This window comes from Sus scrofa, chromosome 9 (genome assembly GCF_054392235.1).
Source record: "Sus scrofa isolate SSC_HxYL_T2T_F1_AM1 chromosome 9, Sscrofa_HxYL_maternal_Yorkshire_Landrace_v2.0, whole genome shotgun sequence".
Classification (NCBI taxonomy): Eukaryota; Metazoa; Chordata; class Mammalia; order Artiodactyla; family Suidae; genus Sus; species Sus scrofa.
In genome coordinates, this window is record NC_139391.1 from 71,825,993 (window position 1) to 71,851,805 (window position 25,813).

The window sequence follows — 25,813 nt, forward strand, 5'->3', positions numbered from 1 at the left end:
GCTTTTGTCCTCTCAAGGGTTCTGGAGTACTTTCCTGCCTCCACCAACCCTGGAAACACACAGAGAAGCAGTATCTTCACTGTAATGGGTTTTATTGTGCTGGAATCCCAGGAAATCTGCTTCCCTGGAATTCTAGTTTGTATGAAGACATTGGAGAACTGTATCAACTGTTGAACGTTTGGCATAGAGTTTTATGATTTTCAGAGGGTATTGTTGATAATGGAGTCTGTGTGTATATGTGTGTGCGTGGTACTCCGTGATTAAGTGACTTCACGTTAGAATTGTTTCCTTTGATTAGTTCATCCATAGGTTCTGGCGGCAGGAAGTCTCAGATGCACAGGCATGTCCTCTGACTCTGTGTGTCAGTTGGTGGCCCCCAGCGAGGTGATTTAATACTGAATGTCGGAGAGGGAGCAGAGTTGGACTCAAGGGGCTACAGAGAGGAGTCTCTGTTTGTTGTTATTAATATTTAACTGATTTTGGACCTGTGGCTGGATGGGAACAGTTGAGAAATGTTCTGGTGGCTGGCAGGGAGAGGCCACATTCACCAATCATCTTTCTTTTAGTTGAAGTTCTAATTCCACGGTGGGGTTGGTTTGTTTTACCTTTGTTTTGAAAAGCAGGGGTCAAAAACATGACTTTTTTTTTTGGTCTTTTGTCCCTTTTAGGGCCGCACTCGCGGCACATGGAGGTTCCCCGGCTAGGGGTCCAATCAGAGCTACAGCTGCCAGCCCATAGCCACAGCCACAGCAATGCCAGATCCGAGCCTCATCTGCGACCTACACCATAGCTCATGGCAATGCTGGATCCTCAACTCACTGAGCGAGGTCAGGGATCGAACCTGCAACCTCATGGTTCCTAGTCAGACTCGTCTCCCTACCACCCTACCCCGCTCCACGACAGGAACTCCAGAAACATGACTTTTAAAAGGCAATACTCTGCAGTGACAAAGAGAACAGCCTGGAACCAGAAGGCCTGGTCTTGACTCCTGACTCTGCCACGTTGTTCCTGTGTGACCCTGGGCACCTCTGTTGTTCCACTTCCTTGTTTTAAAAAGTGGAGATGGAGTTCCCACTGTGGCGCCGTGGTTAATGAATCCGACTAGGAACCATGAGGTTGTGGGTTCAATCCATGGCCTTGCTCAGGGGGTTGAGGATCCAGCATTGCCGTGAGCTGTGGTGTAGGTTGCAGACGCTGCTTAAATCCCGCATTGCTGTGCTGTGGTGTAGGTTGGCGTCTACAGCTCCAGTTGGATCCCTAGCCTGGGAACCTCCATGTGCCGTGGGAAGCGGCCCTAGAAAAGGCAAAAAGACAAAAAAAAAAAAAAAGAAAAAAAGTGGAGATGATAACATTACCTTCCTGATGATGTTACTACGAGGATTAAGCAAATGAATAGATGGAAAGTGGAGTTCCCTGGTGACCTCCCTGTTAAGGTTTGACGTTGTCACTGCTTGCTATGGCTCGGGTTCGGTCCCTGGCCTGGGAACGTCTGCATGCGGCTGGCATGGCCAAATGTATATAAGGAAAGCAGTTAGAACGGTGCCTGGCAAAATGCAACATAAACATTTCACGCAACATGAATGTTATTATTAGCCCCTCCCCTCCGGCAGCTGTAACAATTGGTTGGGATCCTGACACTTCTTAGGATCATCATTCCCAGCAGTGAGTGCAGCTTTCCAACTCTGCTTGGTGCCAAGCTGAGTGGGAAAGAGGGTGTGCTGAGCATCTTCGTCCGTGTGGACATTAGTGGTCCTCTGGCAATGCCACTCCAGCCAGGATGCGGCTGGCTTAGAGGTCACCACCACCCTGGCACCGGGTCTTTGGACCACTTGCCTCCGCACAGAGCACAGTCTCAGCAAGTAGTGGTTGATGAAGGTGGTGGCCTGTTTTTACCATCAAATCTCCCTGCCCCTGGCAGTGAGTGGAAGGGCAGCGAGTATGAGCAGGAGGCTGACACCAGGTGGGAGCCGTGTTAGCGAAATGGGCTTTTGACAAGGGAAGCTTTTAGGCACCTTCTGCCTGCCATTTTATTTTATTTTATTTTATTGTCTCTTTGCCTTTTCTAGGGCTGCTCCCACGGCATATGGAGGTTCCCAGGCCAGGGGTCCAGTCGGAGCTGTAGCCGCCGGCCTACACCACAACCACAGCAACGCCAGATCCTCAACCTACTGAGCAAAGCCAGGGATAGAACCCGCAACCCCATGGTTCCTAGTCAGATTCATTAACCACTATGCCACAATGGGAACTCCCTGCCTGCCTTTTTAGTGAAAATCCCTCTAACTTAAGCTTTCCCCGACTTCAAGGTCTGTAACTGAGCTCTGCTTAATGTCGGATTTGCCGACAGGAAAAATTCAAAGTTACTATTAATTTCCAGGATTAGAGAAATCGTGTTTGTTAGAGAGAGAAGGAAATCCAGTGCGGATCAGGCGGTAGGGAGAGGGAATAGAGAGAGAGGTAGATTATATGATTCATGTGGGGCGGGGAGTCGGGGGGGGGGGTGAGGTGGAGGCCAGTGGCCGTGGTGAGAATTCATTGCCACCATTCCGGAGGTGGGGAGAGTGGTCAATCGCAAACAACCCTTGAAACTCTCATGGGCCGGCTTTGTTCTCAGAGAATGTCCCGTATACATTGTGGACCCCTTCTTCTGCAGGAGGCACCTGGAGTTGATTTTTTACCTTCCACCTCGTTTTGGTGGCTGTGGTAGCCATCCTGGATCCGGGGATGGTCTGGGAAATGGAGAAAGCCAAGTCCAACTCATCACTCAAGAAGGGGTGCTTGGGCTTGCCTTCCTTATTGCGAATGGGTGTCTGCTCCTGGAGCCGGTTCTCTTGGGAGGGGGTGCTGTGCAGAACTGTGGAGTGTTACCTGACTGGGATTATGGGATGGAAAGGGGGGGCCTGGGGCTCATCATCCTGATCTCCCCCTCCTGTGATAGGCTTGAAGTATGTCTTTTCTTTCCTTCGGTCTTTTTTTAGAGCCACACATGAGGCATATGGGGTTCCCAAGCTAGGGGTCTAATCAGAGCTGTAGCTGTGGGCTTACACCACAGCCACAGCAACACTGGATCCTTAACCCTCTGAGCAAGACCAGGGATTGAACTCACAACCTCATGGTTCCTAGTCAGATTCATTTCCTCTGCGCCACGACAGGAACTCCTAGACTTGAATTATGATGTGTGAGTGTTTACTGATGAGCCTGAAAGGATGGAGACAGGGATCTTCTTGGTGCGTGAGGCTGGCATCTCACAGAGCCCCGTGTCCAGCATTTCTAGCCCCATCTCGTCATTGCACAAGTGGTCATACTTAACCCACCTCTCCGCACAGACTGGCCCCACTCATGTGACAGCCAGGATCCTGCAGACCCACCCTCTGTCACAGGTTTTTTGTAAAAGAGGTTACTGGGACCTTGATGTTGCATCTCCTTGTAGCAGCTCAGGAACCTAGGACACATGGAAAGTGTCTTATTTGTCCGGGACACCCAGCAGCACTGAAGAATGTGGCTTGAAGTATTTTCATTGATTCAAGCTCATGCGTGGCTTTGGAGGTTAGGAAAATTAAGCCCTGAAATGGACATTTTTTTTCATTCAGGATTGTGGAATCCCCCACCGCCCGTCCCTCCCTGCCCCTCGCTCTGGTTGGGGTCTTCTTCCTGGGGAAAGTCCTGGCGGAGTGTGTAGGGGAGGGAATGGGGGTGGGGGACGGAGAAAGGACCTGGAATGCTTTGACAGAGGCCATCTGAGGTCCCCAAGCTGTATCCTCTGTTTCCTCTCCTCCCTGCTTCCTGTATTTTCAAAAGATGAAAGCGAAAGGATTTAATGTGGCTTTAATTTTTCCCTCTATTCATCAGAGCATGAAATTTTCTGATTATGGAGTGAGAGGGGCTTGAATCCCAGGTACAGTCAAAAATGATTAATGCCACTTGTCTGCCAGCCTAATTAGACTTGGTAATGAACGTGTGTGTTCTCCTGCTGATCCTGCAGCGTTATTAGGTGGAAGTGAATTGACATCTCCCCTCAGCACTGCGGGTTTGATCTGGGATCCTCTCTCTTCCCCCCAAGTTTACCAGCGAATTCAGCCGATGCCAAGCCTGGCAGGTAGGCCCTCAGTGACAGGGAAAAGACAGCTCCCAGCCCAGCCCCAGGGCCCTGCCTGGCTGGGAAAGTGACCCTCCTGCCTCAGGAAGCCAGCGCCTGTGTGGCAGCTGCATGGGGACAGGGGCCAGAGGCTCTGGAGAGTGGCTGAGGCTCAGGGCAGGCCCAGCCTGGCTCTGAGAATGAGCACAGAAGGATTCATCAAAAGCCCATGGTGCCTTTTTTTCTGAACAGCCCAAAGTGTTTTCATGCTGCCGCCACATTCATCCTCGGAATAGCTTCTTGAGGTCAGAATGTGGGGAGGTTTCTGCCCAGGTCTCATGTGGAAGGGGATTGTCTGTCCATCTGGCTAGGGGCAGGGCATGTTAGAACCTCACGGAGGGCAAGCCCGGCTGGCCTTGAAGCCTGGGCTGTCTCAGGCTGTCAGGCCATTTCCTTCCTTTGGGCCGTGCCCAGCATCTCTGGGTCAGAGGCGGGGCCCCCGATGGGTGGGCCGTGTTCCCAGGATGCTCTCCAAGGACCCTCCCTGGCTCCTGATACCCACCCAGTCTCCCCGTGAAAGGAGCTGCTTGGCCGCTGTAAACATATCCCTGTCCTGATCCGAGGCCCTTCCTGTTCGCATTCCTCAGACGGCAAGGTGAGGATGCTTGGGCAGGTGAGTGTTTGCAGGCGTGTAAAGCATGTGGACAGAACATTCCCCCTCCTCCCACCCGCCTTCCATCAGCACCAGTGCACGCGGGCCCCGCCCTCCCCATGCTCACCCCACCCCATCCTCGCCCCAGTGCCCGTTGCAGGGTGCTTTTTGCCTCGTCCTGACTCCCCACACACCTCCCGGCTCTGTCCCGGCTCTCCCATGGCTGCGTCGTCGGGAAGTGCTGACGCTGGGGAGGCCAGCCCTGACTGGGGAGATGGTTGTGCATTTAGTCACTTATGGTTTTTTTCCAAGAGTTTTGGCAAGCTTCTCTCTACATGTTCAGGGCCGGATCTCGGGGTTGGGAGGGGAGCTGAGCCAGCTTTAAGGCCCTGGGGAAAGAGCAAGGAGGCCGAGGTGATGATGTCAGGCAGGGCAGCAGGCTCGATTCCCTGCGGGCGATGGTTGAAGTGGAATAAAATCTTTTTTTCTTTTTTTTTTTTTGCCTTTTTTTAGGGCCGCACACTCGGCATATGGGGGTTCCCAGGCTAGGAGTTGAATTGGAGCTACAGCTGCCAGCCCACCCCACAGCCACAGCAACATCAGATCCGAGCCTTGTCTGTGACCTACACCACAGCGCATGACAATGCTGGATCCTTAACACACTGATCGAGGCCAGGGACCGAACCCTCAACCTCATGGTTCCTAGCTGGATTTGTTTCCGATGCTCCACGACGGGAACTTCAGTGGAATAAAATCTTAAAATCGATGCCGGGGAGTAGTCATGGGGAGCACCACCCCAAGGTCAAGACTCTCTTGACTCGGACCTGGCAGGTGATATTTGGGTGTTCTCTGAGGCACCCCAACACCATGCCGAGGAGACATGAGCAGAGCCTGGGGGACCCCAAGCCCTCTCCATGATGTGGTATTGGCCAAAGTGGCCAAGTTCATGCAGGGCCTGTTCTAGCCTGCCTGTGCTTCCTGGCATAGAGCACATTCTTGAGAGATGCACCCACGGGGAATGCTGTGACGTCTGATCCTTTTTTCACCGTTTTTGGAGCAGTAGGAAGAAAAGCAGCTGCTGTCTGTCCTGGCACAGGAGGCCTGTCCCCAGCCTCCTGGTGGGGAGTACTCTGTCTTGGCGGAGGGGTAGTGACCTCGGCTTGCTGTAGCCCATCCCAGGTTTTCTTTGGGATTTTCCTCCCCACACCCCTCGCCCTGTCCTCACTGAAGGCACTGGGGGCTGGGGGAGCACAAACAGATGTGCTGAGGGCTTGTAAGAAGGATCTGTTCATTCTCGTGTGTCACAGGGCAGGAAGGCAGGTGGCCAGCTATGTCACTCACCTGTGACCACAGCGGGGCCAGGTCATGTTTACCCTTCAGGAGAGGGCCTGCATGCCACCTTTTGCTCCTCCTCCCTGTTTCTTGAACAAATATTTCCAGGGCGGAGCAGATCTTACCCAGCTGTCTGCCATGGCTGTTGGCTAAGGCTGGTACAACATGAAACCTTGGCTTCCATGAACCTTTCCGAAATCAGATCACAGGTTCACAAAAGTCAGGCCTGAAAGAAGAGTGATGTGCTTTGCCTATGTTTTATTTATCCTTTTATGTTTTGTTTCTACCAAATGCTGGATCTGGGAAAGAATTGGCCTTGTGTTCCCTGAAGATACAAATTGGTGTTCTATGAGCCTGCAAGAATAGGAATATTCACGTGGCGCAAGAAAGGCTCATATAGGACAGACTCGTGTTTGCCAGAGGAAGGGGGAGGGAGTGGGATGGATTGGGAATCTGGGGTTAGTAGATGAAAACTCTTGCATTGGAGTGGACGGGCAATGAGATCTGCTGTACAGCACAGGGAACTATATATTTAATCACTTGTAATGGAACATGATGAAGGATAATGGGAGAAAAGAATGTGTGTGTGTTTGTGTGTGTGAGTTCCCGTCATGGCTCAGTGGTTAACACACCCAACTAGTAATTCATGAGGACGCAGGTTTGATCCCTGGCCTCGCTCAGTGGGTTAAGGGTCTGGCGTTGCCATGAGCTGTGGTGTAGGTCACAGATTCGGCTCAGATCCCACATTGCTGTGGCTGTGGCGTAGGCCGACAGCTGCAGGTCCGATTCAACCCCTAGCCTGGGAACTTCCATAAGCCAAGGGTGCAGCCCTAAAAAGACCAAAAAAAAAAAAGAATGTGCATGTACATATATGACTGGGTCACTTTGCTGTACAACAGAAATTGACAGAATATTGTAAATCAGTTATAATAAAAAAATTTTTTTAAAATGCTGAGAGAGGCCAAGAAATTGTGAGAGCAGAGATAACTTTCATCTCAAGATGACTTGGCTATATCTAAAGTGTTTTCTTGGAGTTCCTGCTGTGGCTCAGTGGGTTCTCCAACATAGTCTCCATGAGGATTTGGGTTCGATCCTTGGCCTGCTCAGTGGGTTAAGGATCCAGCGTTACTGCAAGCTTCAGCCTAGGTAACCATTGTGGCTCAGATCTGGTGTTGCTGTGGCTGTGGTATATGTCAACAGCTACAACTCAGATTCGACCCCTAGCCTGGAAACTTCCATTTGCCGCAGATGTGGCCTTAAAAAGAAATATAAAACTAAATAAAATCAGATAAAGTATCTTCTTGCCTACTGGCTCTGCTGAGCCCTGCAGCACTCTTGCAAGGAAGGCAGGGCTGGCTGACTCCTGGCCATCTCCCAGACGAGGAAACACAGCATTCAAGGAGTCAGCGGCTTCTCTGAGATGACCCAGATCTTTAGCAGCAAAACCAGCTCCAGAATCCAACATAACCTTTTGCCCTATGAGCTAATGCCATTGAACAGGCAAGGTGGCACAGTTTCCTCATTCATCTGCCTGCCTTCTGCCAATGAATGCTGCAAAGTCCAGGAGTTCTCTTACACAAAGGGGGTTTTAAAGATCTGGCATTGTCACTGCAGCAGCTTGGGCCACTGCTGTGGCGTGGGTTCATTCCCTGGCCTGGGAACTTCCACATGCCCTGGGCATGGCCAAAAAAAAAAAAGGAGAGAGAAGAAAAGAGCCAGAGGTTGGGTAAGCCACTTGTTGCAAGCTAGAGGATCCAGTATTGCCTGGATCCTTGAGGTCAGCCTGTTTTTAGAGTTTACTTTCTTCTTCTTCTTCTTTTTTTTTTTTTTTTTTTTTTTTTTGGCTTTTTAGGGCTGCCCCTGTGGCATATGGAAGTTCCCAAGCTAAGGGTCCGATTGAAGCTGTAGCTGCTGGCCTATACCACAGCCACAGCAATGTGGGATCTGAGCCGCGTCTGCAACCTACACCACAGCTCACAGCAACGCTGGATCGTTAACCCACTAATAAAGGCCAGGGATTGAACCCACGTCCTCATGAATACTAATCAGATTGGTTTCCACTGCGCCACAACAGGAGCTCCTAGTGTTCAGTTTCTAAATAGATTTTCAGCATGTGTAAATAAGGAGGTCTCTAAACAAAAGATGAGGCTTTTCTAAATCCCAAAATAAAAGAAACGGGCATGTCTCTCCCCATGCCACCCCACTGGTATTAGGTGTGTGTAGGGGAGTGGGCGTGGACATGCAGATTCAAGATCTTTTCCTGACCCAGGCTCAGAGTTGATGACACAAGACCTGACCAAAGAGAAGTTAGGTTATGCCTCAGAGGGGACAGCTGTAGGGAGAAGAGTTGGATCAAGATTGGAAAATAGCAGGAAGCCAAAAAAAAAAAAAAAAAGACTGGAAAATAAACAGCTTTGCACAACAGACCTCCAGCTTTGTCCCAGGCAGTGGTGTGGCTGTGTGGGGAACAGCAAATCTGGGGAAAGCCCCCCAGTTCCACCGCAGCTCTGACTGTGTGTCTCCAGGTCAAGCTCCTATTCGAGTATTGTCACTTAGTTTCCTTGCTGACCTGGAGGAAGCTGTTCTTTTCCATCCAAGTTGAATGGAAGCTGGAGGTTTTGTGGTTTCTGTTGAAATAATTATGTCCTTTCTGCAACCCAGGAAAGTATTAAAAATCCAAAAAAAAAAAAAAACCCTCCGAGATGCTTTATTATTTAAATGGAGCAAAAGATTCCAGCTGTAACTTGAGAATTTTTAGGAGAAAAGGTGAGCATACAGTATGTACATGTCTGTTCTGGGGATACATGTTTTAAAGAGCCTTCTAGAAGGATCTTTATATGACTCACGTATTTCAAGGTGAGCATCTGTTGTAACCCCAGCGTGTGAGATAGTGAAGCCTGTTCCTTCAAATTATGTTGGCCTTGACTGGACTCTATCTTCAGCAAGGAGGTCATAGGGTCAAGGCATAGACGGTGGGGCAGCAGGAGCTCATTGTGTTCCTCCTAAAATATCCCTGCAGTAGAAACTCTATCCAAGTTTTCAAAAGGACAGGAGTGAAGATTCTAGAACTTGCCAAAGCCCCATCGAGTTTCTTGGCCAGTTCTTTCCAGCTGGCTTCCCCCATGGCTTAAACTGTCCAAAAAACCGTCTCTGTGATGAGGAAAAGGAGAAGTGAGACCAGTACATCCTCGAGCCCGAGTGGGGGCATTCAGGAGGGATTTTCCCCCATTACCCATGACTCATGATGTAAAATTCCCCCGGCATGTGCATGTCCTCTCGTCTGAGCCTGGGAGCGGGAATGCCGCCCTTGCCCGTGCCCGGCCAGGAGGGAGTCCCGGGGCCCTCGTGGAGATCTTTTGTCCCGGTGGGGCAAGGGACCTGGGCTCCCAACCATGTATGATGCCCCCGGTGTCACTGCAGGATGTGACCTAACTCAGTGGGCCTCGTCTGTGCAGAGCTGCTTAGTAAACTAGAGGGTCAAAAAAAGACCTTTGGCGGAAGTTCCTGTTGTGGCTCAGTGATAATGAGTCTGACTAGGAACCAGGAGGATGCGGGTTCGATCCCTGAGGTCGCTCAGTGAATTAAGGATCTGGCGTTGCTGTGAGCCGTGCTATAGGTCAAAGACACAGCTGGGATCTGGTGTTGCTGTGGCTGTGGCGTAGGCCAGCAGCTGTAGCTCCGATTCTACCCCTAGCCTGGGAACTTCCATATGCCGCAGGTGCAGCCCTAAAAAGCAAAACGCCACCAACAAAAAACCACCATTGGCACCACCCCTCCCCCAGGAAGCATTAGGGAGAAAGAGCCAATGTCGCAGCCTGAGGAAGGGAGCATTTGGGGGCATTTCTATATGAAATAGATGACTTGTAAATAATGGGCTTTATTGTTGCTGCATGGAGTACCGGGGGCCTCAGCAGTGAGGGGTGATCTAGATGGGTCCTCCAGGACAGAGTTCCTTTGAGGGGGCAATGATAGGGGACCCGACCTGGAGTGTCAGGGGCAGCTTGGGTTTGTTCTACCATTTTCTCTCTGTGACCCGAGGCCCTGGACTCTGGGCTAGGATGCCATGCAGTGTTCTCTGTGCACTCGGCCTTTGTGGTACCTTTCCCTGGGTTCAGGAACAGTGCCCCTCCTTCCTCTAAAGCTGGCCCCCATGGGCGGTTGGTGGATGAGTTCTAGAACCTCTGGGCAGTGTGGGGGCAGGTGTCCCTCTCCAGTGGCTTTCGTGGAAGGCTCTGCTGCCTATCTACTGCCAGTCACCCTCTTGGCCTGGGTGACAGGGCCTCCCGGAATGCCCCCACCAGGACTCGGTTGCTTCTGGAAGTCACTGTTGAGGGGACACCCTGTAAGCCCCATTTTAGGGCAAGAGAACAATATTTCTACCTCCTTCATGAGTGACTCTTCTTCTTACTATATTTTTTTTTTTTTTTTTTTTTGTCTTTTTGCTTTTTCTTGAGCCGCTCCCACAGCATATGGAGGTTCCCAGGCTAGGGGTCCAATTGGAGCTGTAGCTACCGGCCTACGCCAGAGCCACAGCAATGCGGAATCCGAGCCGCGTCTGTGACCTATATACCACAGTTCACGGCAACGCCGGATCCTTAACCCACTGAGCAAGTGCAGGGATCGAACCCACAACCTCATGGTTCCTAGTCGGATTCGTTAACCACTGAGCCACAATGGGAACTCCTGTTCTTTTCTTCTTTTCTCACTCTTCCTCCTGTGCTTGTCGCCTCTTCACTGCTCAGTTCTCTGTTCTCAGATGAATGGTCTGATCCTCTTAAGGCAACACCACTTCCTATGGGTCCGGGCGGCTGAAAGCTCTTCCCCGACCCCGGGCTCAGCAGGAGAGGATGTGAATGAGCCCAGTTGTCCCTTAGGAGCCTGTACTGCTGGTAAAGCATTATTAATCCAACATCCCCAAAGAAATCCATTAACGAGTTCCTGGGCCGGGCATGCAGGGCAGGTAACCGATCACTTCTGTTGTCTGTTGAAACTTTGGAGACATTGATTTTTTAGACTCACAGGCGCTACTGCAAAGTGAGGCCCAGGGCAGCTCTTTCTGCAGCCTGTGCGGTGGGGGCATGTTTATCTTATCAAGCTAAAAGCCCCAAGAATAGAAAGTTTTCCGCTGGGGGAGGTGGAGGGGATAGGACCTCCGCTGGGAAGAGGGGGCTGGTGCCGGCCTCAGGTCCCCAGTGCCGTGGCTTCCTTTGGAGGAGCAGGGAGGCTGTGCTGATTTGAGCATAGCCTGGGTCACACGAGGCCCAGAGCCCTCCCACGGCCAGTGACTGCCCCCTTCATCACTCTGGCCCCGACGCCAGGCCTGGAGAGAAGCTATTGATCTCCTGCAGCCCCGCGGGATGACCGAGGGCCGGGCCGAGGAGGCGGCCTCTGCCTGCTTCGGAACAGTCGCCGCGAGGCTCCAGCGGCTGTTCCGCAGGCTCCCCAAGAGCCACCTGGGATCAATAAAGCTCCAGACCCTCCAAAGGTTCCGCCACGAGGCCCGGCTGGCTCGAGGTAGGTCCCGTTACTCCAGCTCAGGGCGTTCAGGGGATGCTTAAGTTCTGAGGTCTCGGCCTTGTGGTCTTTCCCGTGGGGAAGGCGGTGCAGGAGGCTTCTGGCAGCCTGGAGTTTAATCCTGAGCTCAGCATCACTCCTTGGGGCTCTCCTGACTCCCCAGGATCAAGGCTCAGGTGCTGCCACCCTGCCAGGTGTAGGCGGAACTTGAGAGGCCTGTGTTGGCCTTGGTTTTAATAGCCATTCCTTCGCCGAAAATTAGGGCCAAGCAGTCATCGTCATATGGTGGGTGGACGTTAGACGGATGACTTGAGTGGCTGCCGTTTTCCATTCTGCCCATCCTATCGCTCCCGGGGCATCAGACCTTGCCCAGCTGCTGAGTCAGCCTTCCGAGGACCTCAGAGCAGTGAAATGTCTTAGGCAAGGGCTTCTTGCCAGCGTGGTTAGTGGAGGTGCCCCTGGGGCCCCCACAAGTAGGCTGTGTGGGGCTGGACGGAACACAGCAGGTAGTGACTGGGTCGTGGCTTTCTTCCCCGAGCACTAATTAGGTGAGAACAGACCTCGCTGCGGAAGGATAGCGGGACAGTGTGGGGTCAGTGAAAGATGAGGAGAGACTGTAGCAATGCAATTCTCTTAGAATCATAGGTCATTTACTCCTTTTTTTCAAACAAAGGAGGCTGAGGCCAGCAAAAGTTGGTGGCAGCTCCAGGACCTGGATCTCAGACACCAGCCTTCCTGCTGGATCAGACTATCTACAGCAGCTTATATTTCTGCAGGGCTCTTTTGCTAAAGATCCAAGACATTTATGTTTGTTTGGGGTTTCTGTTTGATTGGGAATATCATTTAGGAAGTTCCCGTTGTGGCGTAGTGGAAATGAATCTGACTCATATACATGAGGATGTGGGTTCAATCCCTGGCCTTGTTCAGCAGGTTAAGGATCTGGCGTTGCCATGAGCTGTGGTGTAGGTCGCACACGCGGCTTGGATCTGGCGTTGCTGTGGCTGTGGTGTAGGCCAGCAGCTGTCGCTCCGATTGGACCCCTAGCCTGGAAACTTCCACATGCAGTGGGTGCAGCCCTAAAAGGCAAAAAAAGAAAAAGAAAGAAAGAGAGAGAGAGAGAGAGAGAGAGAGAGAGAGAGAGAGAAAGGAAGGAAGGAAGGAAGGAAGGAAGGAAGGAAGGAAGGAAGGAAGGAAGAAAGGAAGAAAGAAAGAAAGAAAGAAAGAAAGAAAGAAAGAAAAAAGAAATATCATTTATTCCCTCCAGGTCCTTGTATGGTGGGGGTGGGAAAGAGGGTTATTCTATGTCACAGATGAGGTGGTCCAGAGAAGTGAGATCCCCTGGCTAAGGGTCAGAGCTGCACAGTCAGGCCTGGAATCCCTCACTGCCAGGTCCTACTCATCTTAACTGACCTCCAGCTACTTCTCTTTGATGGCTGGATCTTTGCAGCGTAGAAGCTTTGCTTGGGCTCCCTGCCCCATTTGTCTCCTTGTTGTTTTCACGCGCACTCAGGGATGGGTGGGTATCTGGGTGGGTATCTGGGTGGATCACAGCCTTGAGTTTTAGGGATGGAACCAAACTGAAAAGTCATCTCTGGGCTAAGGTTTTGAAAGCAGACTGTAAAAGGCAGTACCCTCTTAACTGCAGAAATCAAGAGTTTTCCTGAGAACAGTGTTGCATCTTGAAAAGTGGGAATTTTAATTCCACCAGATCTCCTCCCCATTTGGAGACATGTAGTCTTTAGCCAGCCTAAATAATTTAGCCTCATCAATAGCCTGATACGTACTGTGACCCTTATGGGAGAGGAGAGCTGGAGACTGAGTTCCTCAATTGAAATGTTCGCTCGTTTCTCCATGTCCGTCCTTTCTCTTCCATCCCCCCCTTAAGAATTATTCAGAGCATCTCCTGCTCCTTTGCTCTTCAGCCCAAGGAGTTATAGATTTAATAAAATCAATCAGGCTTGGAGTGGCAGCATTAAGGTCAGGGCAAATGCTGCACTGCAGCTACTGCTCGTTTAACTGGTGTTAGCATGTGGATGGCATTGATTGGAAGAGGAGGGGCGAGACAGGATGGGCAAGGATGATGAGAGCCGTGGACTGCAGCCCATGGACTCCGGAATAGCGCCTCTTACGTGCAGGACTCTGTGAGCGATCTGCAGTGTGGCATTTGAGAGAATGGGCTTGGATGAAGTTCCTGCTGTGGCTCAGTGGGTTAAGAATCCCAATGCAGCAGCTCAGGTCACTCTGGAGGTATGGGTTCTATCCCCAGTGGTTAAAGGATCTGGCGTCACTGCCGATGTGGCATACACAGGTCACAGCTGTGGCTCAGATTCAATCAATCCCTGGTCTGGGCCGAAGGGATGGCCTTAAAAATTTTAAAAGAGAACGGGCTTGGAGCCAGGGCACCTTGAGTCTGGATTTTGGATGCCTGGAGGGGAGGCTTTCCTTGGACCAGGTCAACTTTTCTGAGCCTCCGTTTTTCCCAGTGTAAAATGGAGCAAAGGACCCCTACCTGGTGGTGTGGTGTGGGTGTTAAATGAGTTAAACATGTGTTAATGTAAACCAGCCGCTGTGAGGCCGGTCACACAGCTGGCCCCTCATTGGTAGCTGCTTCAGTAGGACCTTTTTTTTTTTTTTTTTTTTTGGTCTTTTTGCCATTTCTTGGGCCGCTGCCGTGGCATTTGGAGGTTCCCAGGCTAGGAGTCGAATCAGAGGTGTAGCTGCTGGCCTACACCAGAGCCACAGCAACACGGGATCCAAGCCGCGTCTGTGACCTACACCACAGCTCACGGCAACGCTGGATCCTTAACCCACTGAGCAAGGCCAGGGATTGAACCTGCAACCTCATGGTTCCTAGTCGGATTCATTAACCACTGTGCCACGACGGGAACTCCCCCAGTAGGACTTTTAACCATGGCTCCCAGTGGGTCATCTGGGCAAGCCCTCAGCATGCTGTCTGCTCTTGCAGCTCACCTAGGCCCAGGTGGGCCACCCACATCTCAGCGAAGGAGATTGGATGTGAACGGTTGTCCAGGCAGAAGTCGAAGAGGGGTGTGCCACTCTTAAACACATTTCTCTAAAATAACTCCTATCACTGAGTTTACCACCCCACTCAATGAACAGGCAGAGATGGATTAGCCCACCGGGCATCATTAGGAGCTAAGCAAGCAGGTTGCCAAGGAGCAAGTCATATATCATTTGAAAGGGCTGCTTGGGGGTCAGCGGGACACAGGCCTGGCTCTCTCCAGGAGTCTCTGGTGGTCCTGGCTACAGGGATCCTGCTGTAAAGGCGTCTTTGTGTGTCTCCCACAGAGAGGGCCTCAAGACGTAATCTGTTTACTTTTCTCCTCGCTGCAAAAGCCTCCTTTCACCCAGTTGGTTGGTGTGCAGTTGGTGATTGGCACGCTGAATATAAGTGACATCAGAGCAGGTGTGGAAAAACCAGTTGGATGCAGCCTGGCTGTCCCAGAAAGAGCCGAACCTCTTGGCCTCCCATGACCTCCTGGGCCTTGCAGTGGGTGTACCTGTGCTCACACACCTGTGTGTGCATTGCCATCGAAGCTTCATTTGTTGAAGCATTTGTGGAAGCTTCATCCCCCGCCCTGTGGTCTGCAAACGCCCAGGTGGGACTTCTTGCAAAACTCTTTGGCTGTCCTTTTTTGGGGGTCTGTGGAACACTCCTGAAACTATACTCAAACTTAGAAAAAGGCTGGGCCACCCTTGACCCCCTCTGAGAGGTGGTATTTACTTTCAAAACAAAAGCAAAATCCCCGGGTCTCTCAAGCTCCTTATTCCACTTCTGCCCCTCACTGCTAGGTCCATGTCCTTTCTCTGCCAGCTGCCCAGTCTCCTCCTTGTGTCTCCTCAGAGGCCCCAGGATTGGCTGGAGGGGGCCCCAAGCCCAGGGAGGGTGTCCCCACCTGCTTTGTCTCTCCTACACCCAGAGCAGAGTGACACATGCCCGGGGGAGGCAGAGGCCCCTCCTGAGCTGACCTGAGCCGAGAGGGCATCTGGCAGCTCCATGCTGGCTTTGGATCTCATGGGTTTGTTGCTGGTTGTTAAATTCCCTTAAACCCAACTGTCTACAGTGTTTTAAAATATTTTTTCTTAAGGGGCTCGAGCAAAAGGATTTATTTTTTCCTGTGGTGATAATCAAAATAGGATTTTAGGGACTACCCTGGTGGCCTAGCGGTTAAGCATCTGGTGTTGTCACTGCTGTGGCCCGGGTTCGATTCCTGGCCTGGGAACTTCCACCTGCTGCAGGCGTAACCAAAACAATTAGGATTGTCATATCTGTATGGCTCTTTGCACAAAGATGTCACCTGCATGTGTCCAGCTGCCCACCTCGCCAGTCCATGGAAGGGCCAGCATCTCTGACCTACCACTCCTTCAACCCTTTCTGCTGGTTTCCTGGCTTGCATTCTGGCCAGTCTGTGGTGGGTGTGTGTGTGTGTGTGTGGAGTTGGGGCTGTGTGGTGGGAGGGGACAGTTGTGTGTCTCCAGGCCGGGGATGCTTGGTGCCTTCAGGAATGGCCTATCCTCCGAAACAAGAACCTATATTATATGATCCTGAGAGGACTGTGGTGCGGGCCCCTCCTGGAAACCTAAAGATGCACGTGTCTTGAGCTGGATGCCTGAACCTAGGAACGGAGAGTTTCCATTCTCCTGCTGCCAGCCTCAATAGAAGTTTAAGCAAGAGTATGAAAAAGTTACAGCTTGTGTTGATCTTGGCAACAGCCACAGACCTCCAAGCTGGACAAATCCGTCTCTCTACCTTCCCTCTCTGCAACATGACCCATCCTCTCCTGTCCCTGCCTCACTTCCCTGGGCCACCAAAGGCAGGGCTGGAGCCTAGGTAGGGACAGGTAGGAGGAACGTGGGTGAGCAGGAAAGTTGCATGATTCCTTTTACTTAATACATTGGAATAGGGCCCAAAAGGGAGAGATCTGGGGTCTGGCATGACACATGGAGTCAACAGGAATCCGGGTACCCAGACTCAGGAGTCCCCGTGTTGAAAATGACAGCTACCATCTGTTGAGCACTTTGTTGCAGGCACTTTTGAGTGCTTTATCTACATGCTGTCTCATGTTGGCAGTGAATCTGCTGGCATGGATGATGTCAGTACTTCCATTTTGCAGGTGAGGACATTGAGGTTGAAAACAGATTCCATATTGTACTAAAGGTGGAGTAAATTGTCCTGGCATCTCATAGCCCATTAGAAGCAGGGCTTGCATTCAAACCCAGATCTTTGTGGTTCTAGGGGCCAGATTCTGTCATCTCTGAAGCTCCTGATGAAGTGCTTTGCTGTTTGCACCCTTTCTCAAAGACCTCTAGCATACAGGATAAGCAGGGTGCTTCAGGGCACCCCACAGCTCATGTCAGGATTCCTGACTTACAGCTGCCAAGTGGGCGCTTTGATGCTCGGAGCCCGTGTCGATTCTGATTGTTCTCCCGCGACTCTCACATGACCAGCCGATTGGGCAGTTGGCTCTATTTGGTGTCATGGAAAACAGAGTTGCTGAGGCCTCTGAGTGGTGCAGGCTGAGAGCCCACTCTTCGTGGACCTTGACCTTGGCTGAAGAACTGGCCTCTCTGGTGCTCAGGGAGGAGCTCAATGCAGGAACCCTTGGCTGCTGCCTGAGTAGTCGATAGTCTCCCAGAGATGAAGGGATGTTCCCAAAGATGGAGAACCAGTCCAGAGCAGGCGGATGGTCCATGTGGGTTCTGCAGCTTCCAGGCTGAGGGACTTGGCTGAGCTGGGACTCGAGCTGGGAACTGGCACTTCCCAGGATGAGGCAGGGGCCTTGGGGAGGGACATTCTTGCTGTTACCTGCTAGGGCAGAGGAAAAACGCCCTTCTCGTCCAAATCCCTTTGACCCATGCTCTCTTTTGGCCTTGCACCCCCCTAACCCCCACCCCTGATGAAGCCTGTCCCTGGCCTCAAGTAGCGCAGGGTAGGGAGGACCAGGACCGGTTTCTCAGAAAACAGGGCTATTGAGAAGCAGCCAGGTGTGATGGATTTCCACTCCCAATTCTGCCACTCACTAGCTGTGAGGCTCTCGACAAGTCTCTTAACCTCTCCAAGCCTCAGTTTCCTCATCATTAAAATAGGAGTAGAACAACGGAGCTGGAAACTCACATCCTCAGGAAAACTTGCATGCAGATGTTTTATGGCAACTTTATCTGTAATCGCCAACACTTGGAAGCCACCAAGACTTCCTTCATCGGTGAAAGGCGTACATACACTGTGCGCCATCCAGACAATGGAACGATATTCAGACCTAAAAGGAAGTGAGCCATCAAGTCATGAAAAGACAAGGAGGAAGCTTAAATACATGTTACCAAGTGAAACAAGCCAATCTGAAAAGGCTACAGAGTGTATGATTCCGGCTCCGTGACATTCTTGAGAAGGCCAAACTACGGAGACAGTAAAAAAAAAAAAAACAAAATCAGTGGTTACCAGGGATTAGCAGGGAGGGAGGGGCGAGTAGGCAGAGCACAGAGATTCTTAGGGCAGTGAATCCACGCTGCGTGCTGCTGTAATGGTGGAGACATGTCATTATGTATTTGTCCAAACCCAGAGAATGCTCGGCACGGGGTGACCCCTCATATAAGTGGTGGACTTTGGGTGATAATGACGGGTCAGTGCAGGCTCATTGGTTGTAACAAATGTGCCACTCTGGTGGGGGATGTTTGTAATGGGGGAGACTGTGTATGTGGGGGGGCAGAGCAGAAAGTCTCTGTACCTTCTGCTCAGTTTTGCTGTGAACCTAAAACTGCTCTAAAAATAAAGTCTATTTTATTTTAGCTTTTTGGGGCCACACCCACAGCATATGGGGGTTCCCAGGCTAGGGATCCAATCGGAGCTGCAGCTGCCAGCCTACACCACAGTCATGCAATACAGGATCCAAGCCGCATCTGCGACCTACACCACAGCTCACGGCAACGCCAGATCCTTAACCCACTGAGTGAGGCCAGGGATCAAACCTGCAACCTCATGATTACTAGTCAGATTCGTTTGCACTGTGCCACAACAGGAACTCCAAAGTCTATTTTTTTAAATAATAGGTGTAGAAACACGTATCATAGAGGCATTGTATGGATTGTGTGAAATCGTGTATGTAAAGTGTCTGGCACATTGTAAGTAGTGACTCGTGACACTCCCCTGTCATCAGAATGTGAGTCCATGATTTTTCTTTGTTCTCTTTTCCATTTGTAAAGAATATAAGGAGTTCTCGTTGTGGCTCAGTGAGGTAAAGATCTGACATTTGTCCCTATGAGAATGTGGGTTCGATCCCTGGCCTCGCTCAGTGGGTTAAGGATCTGATGTTGCTGTAAGCGTCAGTGTAGGTCACAGATGTGGCTCCGATCCAGCATTGCTGTGGCTGTGGTGTAGGCCTCCTATCTGACCCCTAGCCTGTGAACTTCCATATGCTGCAGGTGCAGCAGAAAGAGAGAAAGAGTGAGAGAAAGAAAGAGGGAGGGAGGGAAGGAAGGAAAGAAGAAAAAAAGAATGGCTATTTATTATAAACATGCAGAAACAATAAGGAGAGGGAAAACACCTGAAATCCCATTACTGAGAGCGAGTGTGTCACTTTCCTTCCAGCTCTTTCTCTCTGTGCAGAGGGTATATGTAGGTATGTGTCTGTTTTTATTTAATTAGGACCAGAAAACGCCACCTTTTCCTCTATCAATGATATGCTTGTGGACATCTTTCCAAGTTGGCCAATCTGCATCATTTTATATATAATGGTTAAATAGTATTGTGTTTTCAAATATATCATAACTGTCACTGGCCCCCATAGATGTACGTGGGGTATTTCAGTTCTATAAACAACTGTGTGATGAACCTCTTAGTGGAGATATATTTAGATACAAATAATTATACACAGCTGAGATAAATTCCTACAAGAAATTGGTACCGTGAATAAGGCAAGAACCTTTTCATCCATGATGACTGGTGTCACATGAAGGCACAGGCACCCGGGAGATGGCCCTGTAAAGATGGAGGCAGAGTTTGAAGCGAGGCTGCTACAGCCAAGAAACACCAAAGATTGCCAGCAAATCACCGGGAAGGAGCCTCCTGCAGGCTTCGGAGGGAGCATGGCCCTGCCAAGGCTTTGATTTCAAACTTCTAGCCCCAGAACTGAGAGACAATACATTTCCGTTTTAAGCCACCTAGTTCACGGTGCTCTGTTATAGCAGCGAGGAAGCCAATACAGCCCGGGTCTGAGGGTGGCCCCTGGGAGTCCCCTCCCTATCCTGGTGCAGAGCTCCCTCTTTGGAGAAAGCCCCTGTGGCTGTGTCTCCACCACTCATCCTAAAATTGGCCCCTTCTGTGTCCATAGGCCCCTCTTCCCAAACCTGAAAGCACATTTCTTTTCCTTAAAAAGTCCTTGGAAATGGGGACAGGGCCTGTGGCTGGAAGGGAAGGGTGGGGAGGGGAAGGGATAATTTTGTTTGATAGATGAAAATTCTGAAGTCAAGAAATGCCAGGAGTTCCCTGGTGGCCTAGTGGGTTAAGGATCTGGTATTGTCACTGCTATGGCTCAGGTTTGAACTCTGGCCTGGGAATTTCCACATGCTGCAGGTATGGGGAAGGAAGGAAGGAAGGGGAGAAGGAAGGCCACTTCTTCCTAAGACAGCTGCACTTAGAACCTAGGAGTATCGCTCCCAAGTTTCTCACTGCTTTTTGCTGGGGAGATGCTTATCCTGTGCATCCTTCAATGTCAGAGTCCCTGCCTCCTTTCGGCCCCTGCAATGAGTGACAGAAGCCTGATCCATTCTTCAAGCTCCCCATAGCCTCCTCCACTAAGAAGCCTTCCTGACTGCCATGGCCAACAGGTGTCTGTGTCCTCAGAATGACCTTCCTAGATCTGGGCCCTGCTCTGGGCTTCCTCTCTTGATAGTTACCTTTTCACCTGTGAGTCCTGTTGGTCCAGCCCACCGGGCTCCCCCTGGGACCCTGTCTCATTCATCCTCACCCTCAGGAGAGCACGGGGCACGGGAAAGTCCGTGCTCAAGACACCAACGTTGTTGCCAAAGATGAGGTGCTGGCTGTCCAGGGGAGGCTGAGCCCCATGCCACCCAAGTCCCTGTCTCTGTCCTCATCCAGACTGAGCACCAGCTGAGGGCCATGCGGGACATGATGGGACCAAGGACACGGGTGGGCTTGGCAGCACCTCAAGAGGAGCTATCTTGTGGGAAAGATGGCCCGTGCAGGTTCAAGCACTGAGTCCCAGTGGAATGCGACCCTGACCTGGGACTCTCACAGGTGTCCCCACTCAGGGCACGTGAGGCGGGGCCTGCCTCTGTGTGCAGAGCAGGGCATGGGGACTCTGACTTCATCTTGGCTGGCCTAAAAGCCCGGGGCTTAGTTAGCATTTCTAGGGGCCAGGAAATATCAAGCCATGCTTCCGTGGTTTTGCGACAGTCTGTGATTACACGGTCAGATGGGACAGACCCACTAGTGCTCAAATGTGCTTTTTATACAATCCCGAAGCACCCCTCTTGGAGTCTTCTGGGTCCTAACTCTGTCCAGCTCAGCATCAGACCTGTTTAAAAAAACAAATACAAAAACAACAACAAAAAAATCTCCCAAGGGTTTTGGTGCTGTTTTCAGAATATGTGTGTGTGTATGTCTGTGTGTGTGAGAGCGAGATAGACAGACAGACATGGAGAGATTCAGTTGCACAGATGGACACAGACCGCCTGCTGACATGGAATTGAAAGAGGAGACAGGAGAACTTTCTCCTCTCCCCAGACACTCTCCCCTTTGGCAGCTGGTGGCAGCTCTCACTCCTGCTTCCCACTTGGCATCCGCAGAGCATTCTTCATCGCTCAGAGCGTGGCCAGGAGCTGCACAGGTGTGTCCCGGAGTGGAGCCGGGAACAATGCTGCCCTGTGTGGGTTCTGGCCTTGGCGCTCCCTTATCAAAGCCCTGGCATTTCTGGGCACTGTGGGCAGGGAGACTTGGCCTGCACAACCCCCCGTGCCCTTCACCCGGTGCCTGGGTCTCCTGCTGGGGGCCCAGGAATGCGAGTGGCTGCTGGCAGGGGTGCGGTCCTCCACCCACCCCATCTCCAGTGGGAGCACAGCTTCTCGGGAGAAGAATCAGGAAGTCTAGGCAAGGTTGGGGTCTGAAGGAGGGGATGTCAGTGGACTTGACCTGCAGGCACAGGGGAGGTGAGCGGTAGGGCTTCTAAATGCCACCCTAGGAAGGTGGTCAGGACTTCAGACCATTGAGTCAGAGGGTTGCTGGGTTCTGGGATCCCTTCCTGTCCCTGCATTGGCCAGGCGCTCCCCTGAAAGTATTAAGATCAAGAAATGTGAGCCGGGTGCTCATCCTTGGGGAGGTAAGAAAGGGGGCAGCTGGGGAAAGTGGGGTTCTCCTTCCAAAACGCTCCAAAAGAGTGGGGAGACCCACCCACTGCCACCCTAAGAAAGACTGTGCTACAGCAGCTTTAAAAAGATGATCCAGGGAGTTCCTGTTGTGGTGTAGCAAAAACAAATCCAACTAGTATCCATGAGGATGTGGGTTCGATCCCTGGCCTCGCTCAGTGGGTTAAGGATCTGGCGTTGCTGTGAGCTGTGGTGCAGGTCGCAGACAGCGCTTGAATCCCTTGTTGCTGTGGCTGTGGTGTAGGCCAGCAGCTGTAGCTCCGATTGGACCCCTAGCCTGGGAACCTCCATATGCCACAAGTGTGGCCCTAAAAAACAAAAACAACAACAAAAAGAGGGTCCCCAGGTGCTGTGGTTCTGGAGCTTGTTAAAAGGAAGGAAAAGAGGGAGCTCCTTGGTGGCCTAACAGTTTGACCCCTGGAACTTCTACATGCGGCAGGTGTGGCCCAAAAAAAAAAAGGGGAGGGGGGAGTTCCCTTCATGGCTCAGTGGTTAACGAATCCGACTAGGAACCATGAGGTTGCAGGTTCGATCCCTGGCCTTGCTCAGTGGGTTAAGGATCCGGCATTGCTGTGGCTGTTGGTGTAGGCTGGCAGCTACAGCTCCGATTGGACTCCTAGCCTGGGAACCTCCATATGCCGCAGGAATGGCCCAAGAAATGGCAAAAAGACAAAAAAAAAAAAAAAAAAAAGGAAGGAAAAGAGTGTCAGGAGACTGAGCCCAACATAAAGCTGTCCCTTCGTCCCCAGATTATCCAGACATGTCCAGGCTGTCTCCTGCCACAAGCCCTGCCCACCCCAGCCCACCCCTATGTACCGGGTGACACGGTCCGGCAACCTTCTCATTAAGACTCTGGCAGCCTCCCTCAGCAGGGCCTTCTGGCTGAGCTGTGGCACCTCCAGGGCTGGTGACCCTGATGGGCCCAGCAGCTTCTGTGGGAACCAACCTCCAGCCTGAGCCTTGTGCCTGCTGATGGGCTTGGACGGATTTCTTTCACTGCCAACCTTTTTTTCTCTCCCATCCTCCCTGCCTTCACCTGCCCCAACCTCCCGGCCTCCTGTCCCCTTCAACTTCACCTCCCTTCTGCCAAGGAGGCTTCAGAGAGGGCCCTTGGGGAAGCTGGAAACTGCTTGCAACCTTGGCTGTGCCACTGAGCCGTGTGTCATTGGGCACCGTGCTTTACCTCTCTGGGCCTCAGTTTCCCCATCTCTGAGGTAACCCCCCATGGTCTGCTGAACACTGGTCATTGTCTTACTTCCATGGATGTGAAACAAATGTGTGCTTTCCTCCAAAGCCTCATTTGGAATGTTGTCTGCAGGCCATGTCAGCCAAGTTAGAGGAGCCACCTCGCATTTCTAGATGGCACTGTGTCAGAGAGACGTGACAGCCCTTCCTGTTGGTGATCATGCCTTTGTCCCTGGAGAAACCTTTAATTTGTTGGGGTTCTTTTTGTTTTTTGGGTATTTTGTTTTGTTTTGTTTTTTGTCTTTTTAGAGCCTTACCTGTGGCATATGGAGGTTCCCAGGCTAGGGGTCTAATCGGAGCTATAGCTGCCAGCTTATGCCACAGCCACAGCAATGCAGGATCTGAGCCGCGTCTTCGACCTACACCACAGCTCATGGCACGCTGGATCTTTAACCCACTGAGAAAAGCCAGGGATCGAACCTGCAACCTCATGGTTCCTAGTCGGGTTCATTTCTGCTGCGCCACAACACAGGAACTCCCACCTTTAATTTGTTAAGACCCGTTCTCCTCTATAACTGTAATCATCCTTGTGCACCAGGCAGGGCCATTATTACCTGTTTTACAGCCTGCAAAACAAGGCCAGGAAAAGTTAAGTTCTTCCACAGGGATTGGGGCCTCTGATGATTAACATCAATTAGTAGAAAGAGCACCAGCCTGAAGCCAGATGATCTGCCCTTGAGAAAGTCACCCTAGGCCCCAATTTCCTGTCGGCAAAGTGGCGGTAATCATGGTTGCAGGGTCACACACAATAATGGAGGTGGAAACAGTTTACATACTGGGAGCTCCCATTGTGGCTCAGAGGTCATGAACCCAACTCGTATCCATGAGGATGTAGGTTCAATCCTGGCCTTGCTCAGTGGGTTAAGGATCCGGCGTTGCCATGAGCTGTGGTGGAGATGGCAGATGTGACTTGGATCTGGAGTGGCTGTGGATGAGGCTGTGATGAAGGTCCACAGCTGCAGCTCTGATTTGACCCCTGGCCTGGGAACCTCCATGTGCTATGGGTACAGCCCTAAAAAGAAGAGGAAGACAAAAACAAAAAGGAGATTGCAAATTCTAAACAAAAACTAGATTGCAAACTGTAAAGCACCTATTCACCTTCCCTACTCATGGTAGTTCAGAGAGAGCGAGTCATTCTCATGGTGTTCTTCCCCCTCCACCGCCCTCCAGGAGCTACATGCCGCCTCCCAGGGCCTTTTTCTGGGCCTCCTGTCTGGCCCCTAATCCCTCTGCGGTTCTCTCCCTCCAGACTGCAAATTCACCTGCCACCCTGAGTGCCGCAGCCTGATCCAGCTGGACTGCAGTCAGCAGGAAGGCTCCTCCCAGGACAGACCCTCTCCAGAAAGCACCCTCACTGCAACCTTCAGCCAGGTAGGCGGGAGGGCTCGAGCTCCAGGTTGGCGACAGCCTCCTGAGGTGCCCCCAGGTTCCCCTGTCCCTCCCAGGGGCTCTGGGGAGCATGGGTGGCGAGAGTGTTCCATGTACGCTGGATGTTGGGGGTCCCCTTCTGGCCAGTTGGGGTCCATAGCACACTCTTCGAGTCTGCGCCCAGTTCCAATGTGGGGGGTTTCCCCACACCACCACCCTCTGACACCCAGTGGGTGCCCTGTAGTTCAGCTCAGTGCTGTACTCTGCACCCCCCACCCACCACCTCAGATACCAGTTGTAAGAGTATGTTGTCACCCATGCTTCGGACCAACAGGCTGTAGGTGGGAGGTTGCCACAGCTCTGTCTTTGGGCTCAATGCATTTGTTAGAGCAGCTCACAGAACTCAAAGAAACATTTGAAACTTACTAGATCGCCAGTTTATTATAAAAGGATATAACTCAGGAGCAACCAGATGGAAGAGATGCAGAGGGCCAGGTGGGGGAGGTGCACAAACTTTCATGTCCTCTCCAGAGGTGCCCTCCCTGCTCCTCCCCATGTTTCCCAACCCAGAAGCTCTCTGAGCCCCAAACTTCCAGGACCTTACAGAGGCTTCATTATACAGACATGATTGATCAAATTGTTGGCCATTGGCGATTGATCCACCCTCCGGCCTCTCTCTGTTCCCCAGAGGTCAGGGGCGTCCATCTGAAAGTTCTAATCCTCTCATACTTGGTTGGTTCTCCTGGCAACTAGCCTGCATCCTTAGGTGGGATCCAAAAGTCACCTCATGGAATTCCCATCTTGACTTAATGGTTAACGAACCAGAATAGTATCCATGAGGACGTGGGCTCAATCCCTTCCCTTGCTCAGTGAGCTAAGGATCTGGTGTTGCCATGAGTTACGGTGTGGGTTACAGATGTGGCTCGGATCCCACATTGCTGTGGCTGTGGTGTAGCTACAGTAGCTACAGCTCCAATTCAACCTCTAGCTGGGAACCTCCACATGCCATAGGTGCGGCCCTAAAAAGACAAAAGACAAAAAAAATTTAAAAATAAAACCGACAATTTTAATTTTAAAGAAGTCACCTCGGAATTCCTGTCATGGCTCAGTGGTTAACGAATCCAACTAGGAACCATGAGGTTGCAGGTTCGATCCCTGGCCTTGCTCAGTGGGTTAAGGATCTGGCGTTGCCATGAGCTGTGGTGTAGGTTGCAGACGCGGCTCGGATCCTG

At 51.5% G+C, this 25,813-nt stretch overlaps 1 protein-coding gene and 1 long non-coding RNA gene across 4 annotated transcripts in view; both read left to right on the forward strand.

Moving 5' to 3' along the window:
* Positions 1–25,813, forward strand: part of RASSF5 (Ras association domain family member 5) — an 80,096-nt gene that overhangs the window by 2,011 nt on the left and 52,272 nt on the right. The window contains exon 2 of one of the 3 annotated variants that reach the window (XR_014815709.1): positions 24,463–25,661. Coding sequence is in view for 1 of the 3 variants with exons in the window: in XM_021063315.2 (XP_020918974.2) it covers positions 24,463–24,584 (122 nt within the window). In the remaining 2 variants the exon portion in view is untranslated. The remainder of the gene's footprint in view (positions 1–24,462; positions 25,662–25,813) is intronic. The other 2 variants (XR_014815708.1, XM_021063315.2) reach the window with 2 other exon arrangements.
* Positions 10,469–18,016, forward strand: LOC146399974 (uncharacterized). Its single transcript, XR_014815715.1, has 2 exons — positions 10,469–12,434; positions 14,390–18,016. It is a non-coding gene; the product is annotated as an uncharacterized LOC146399974 (long non-coding RNA).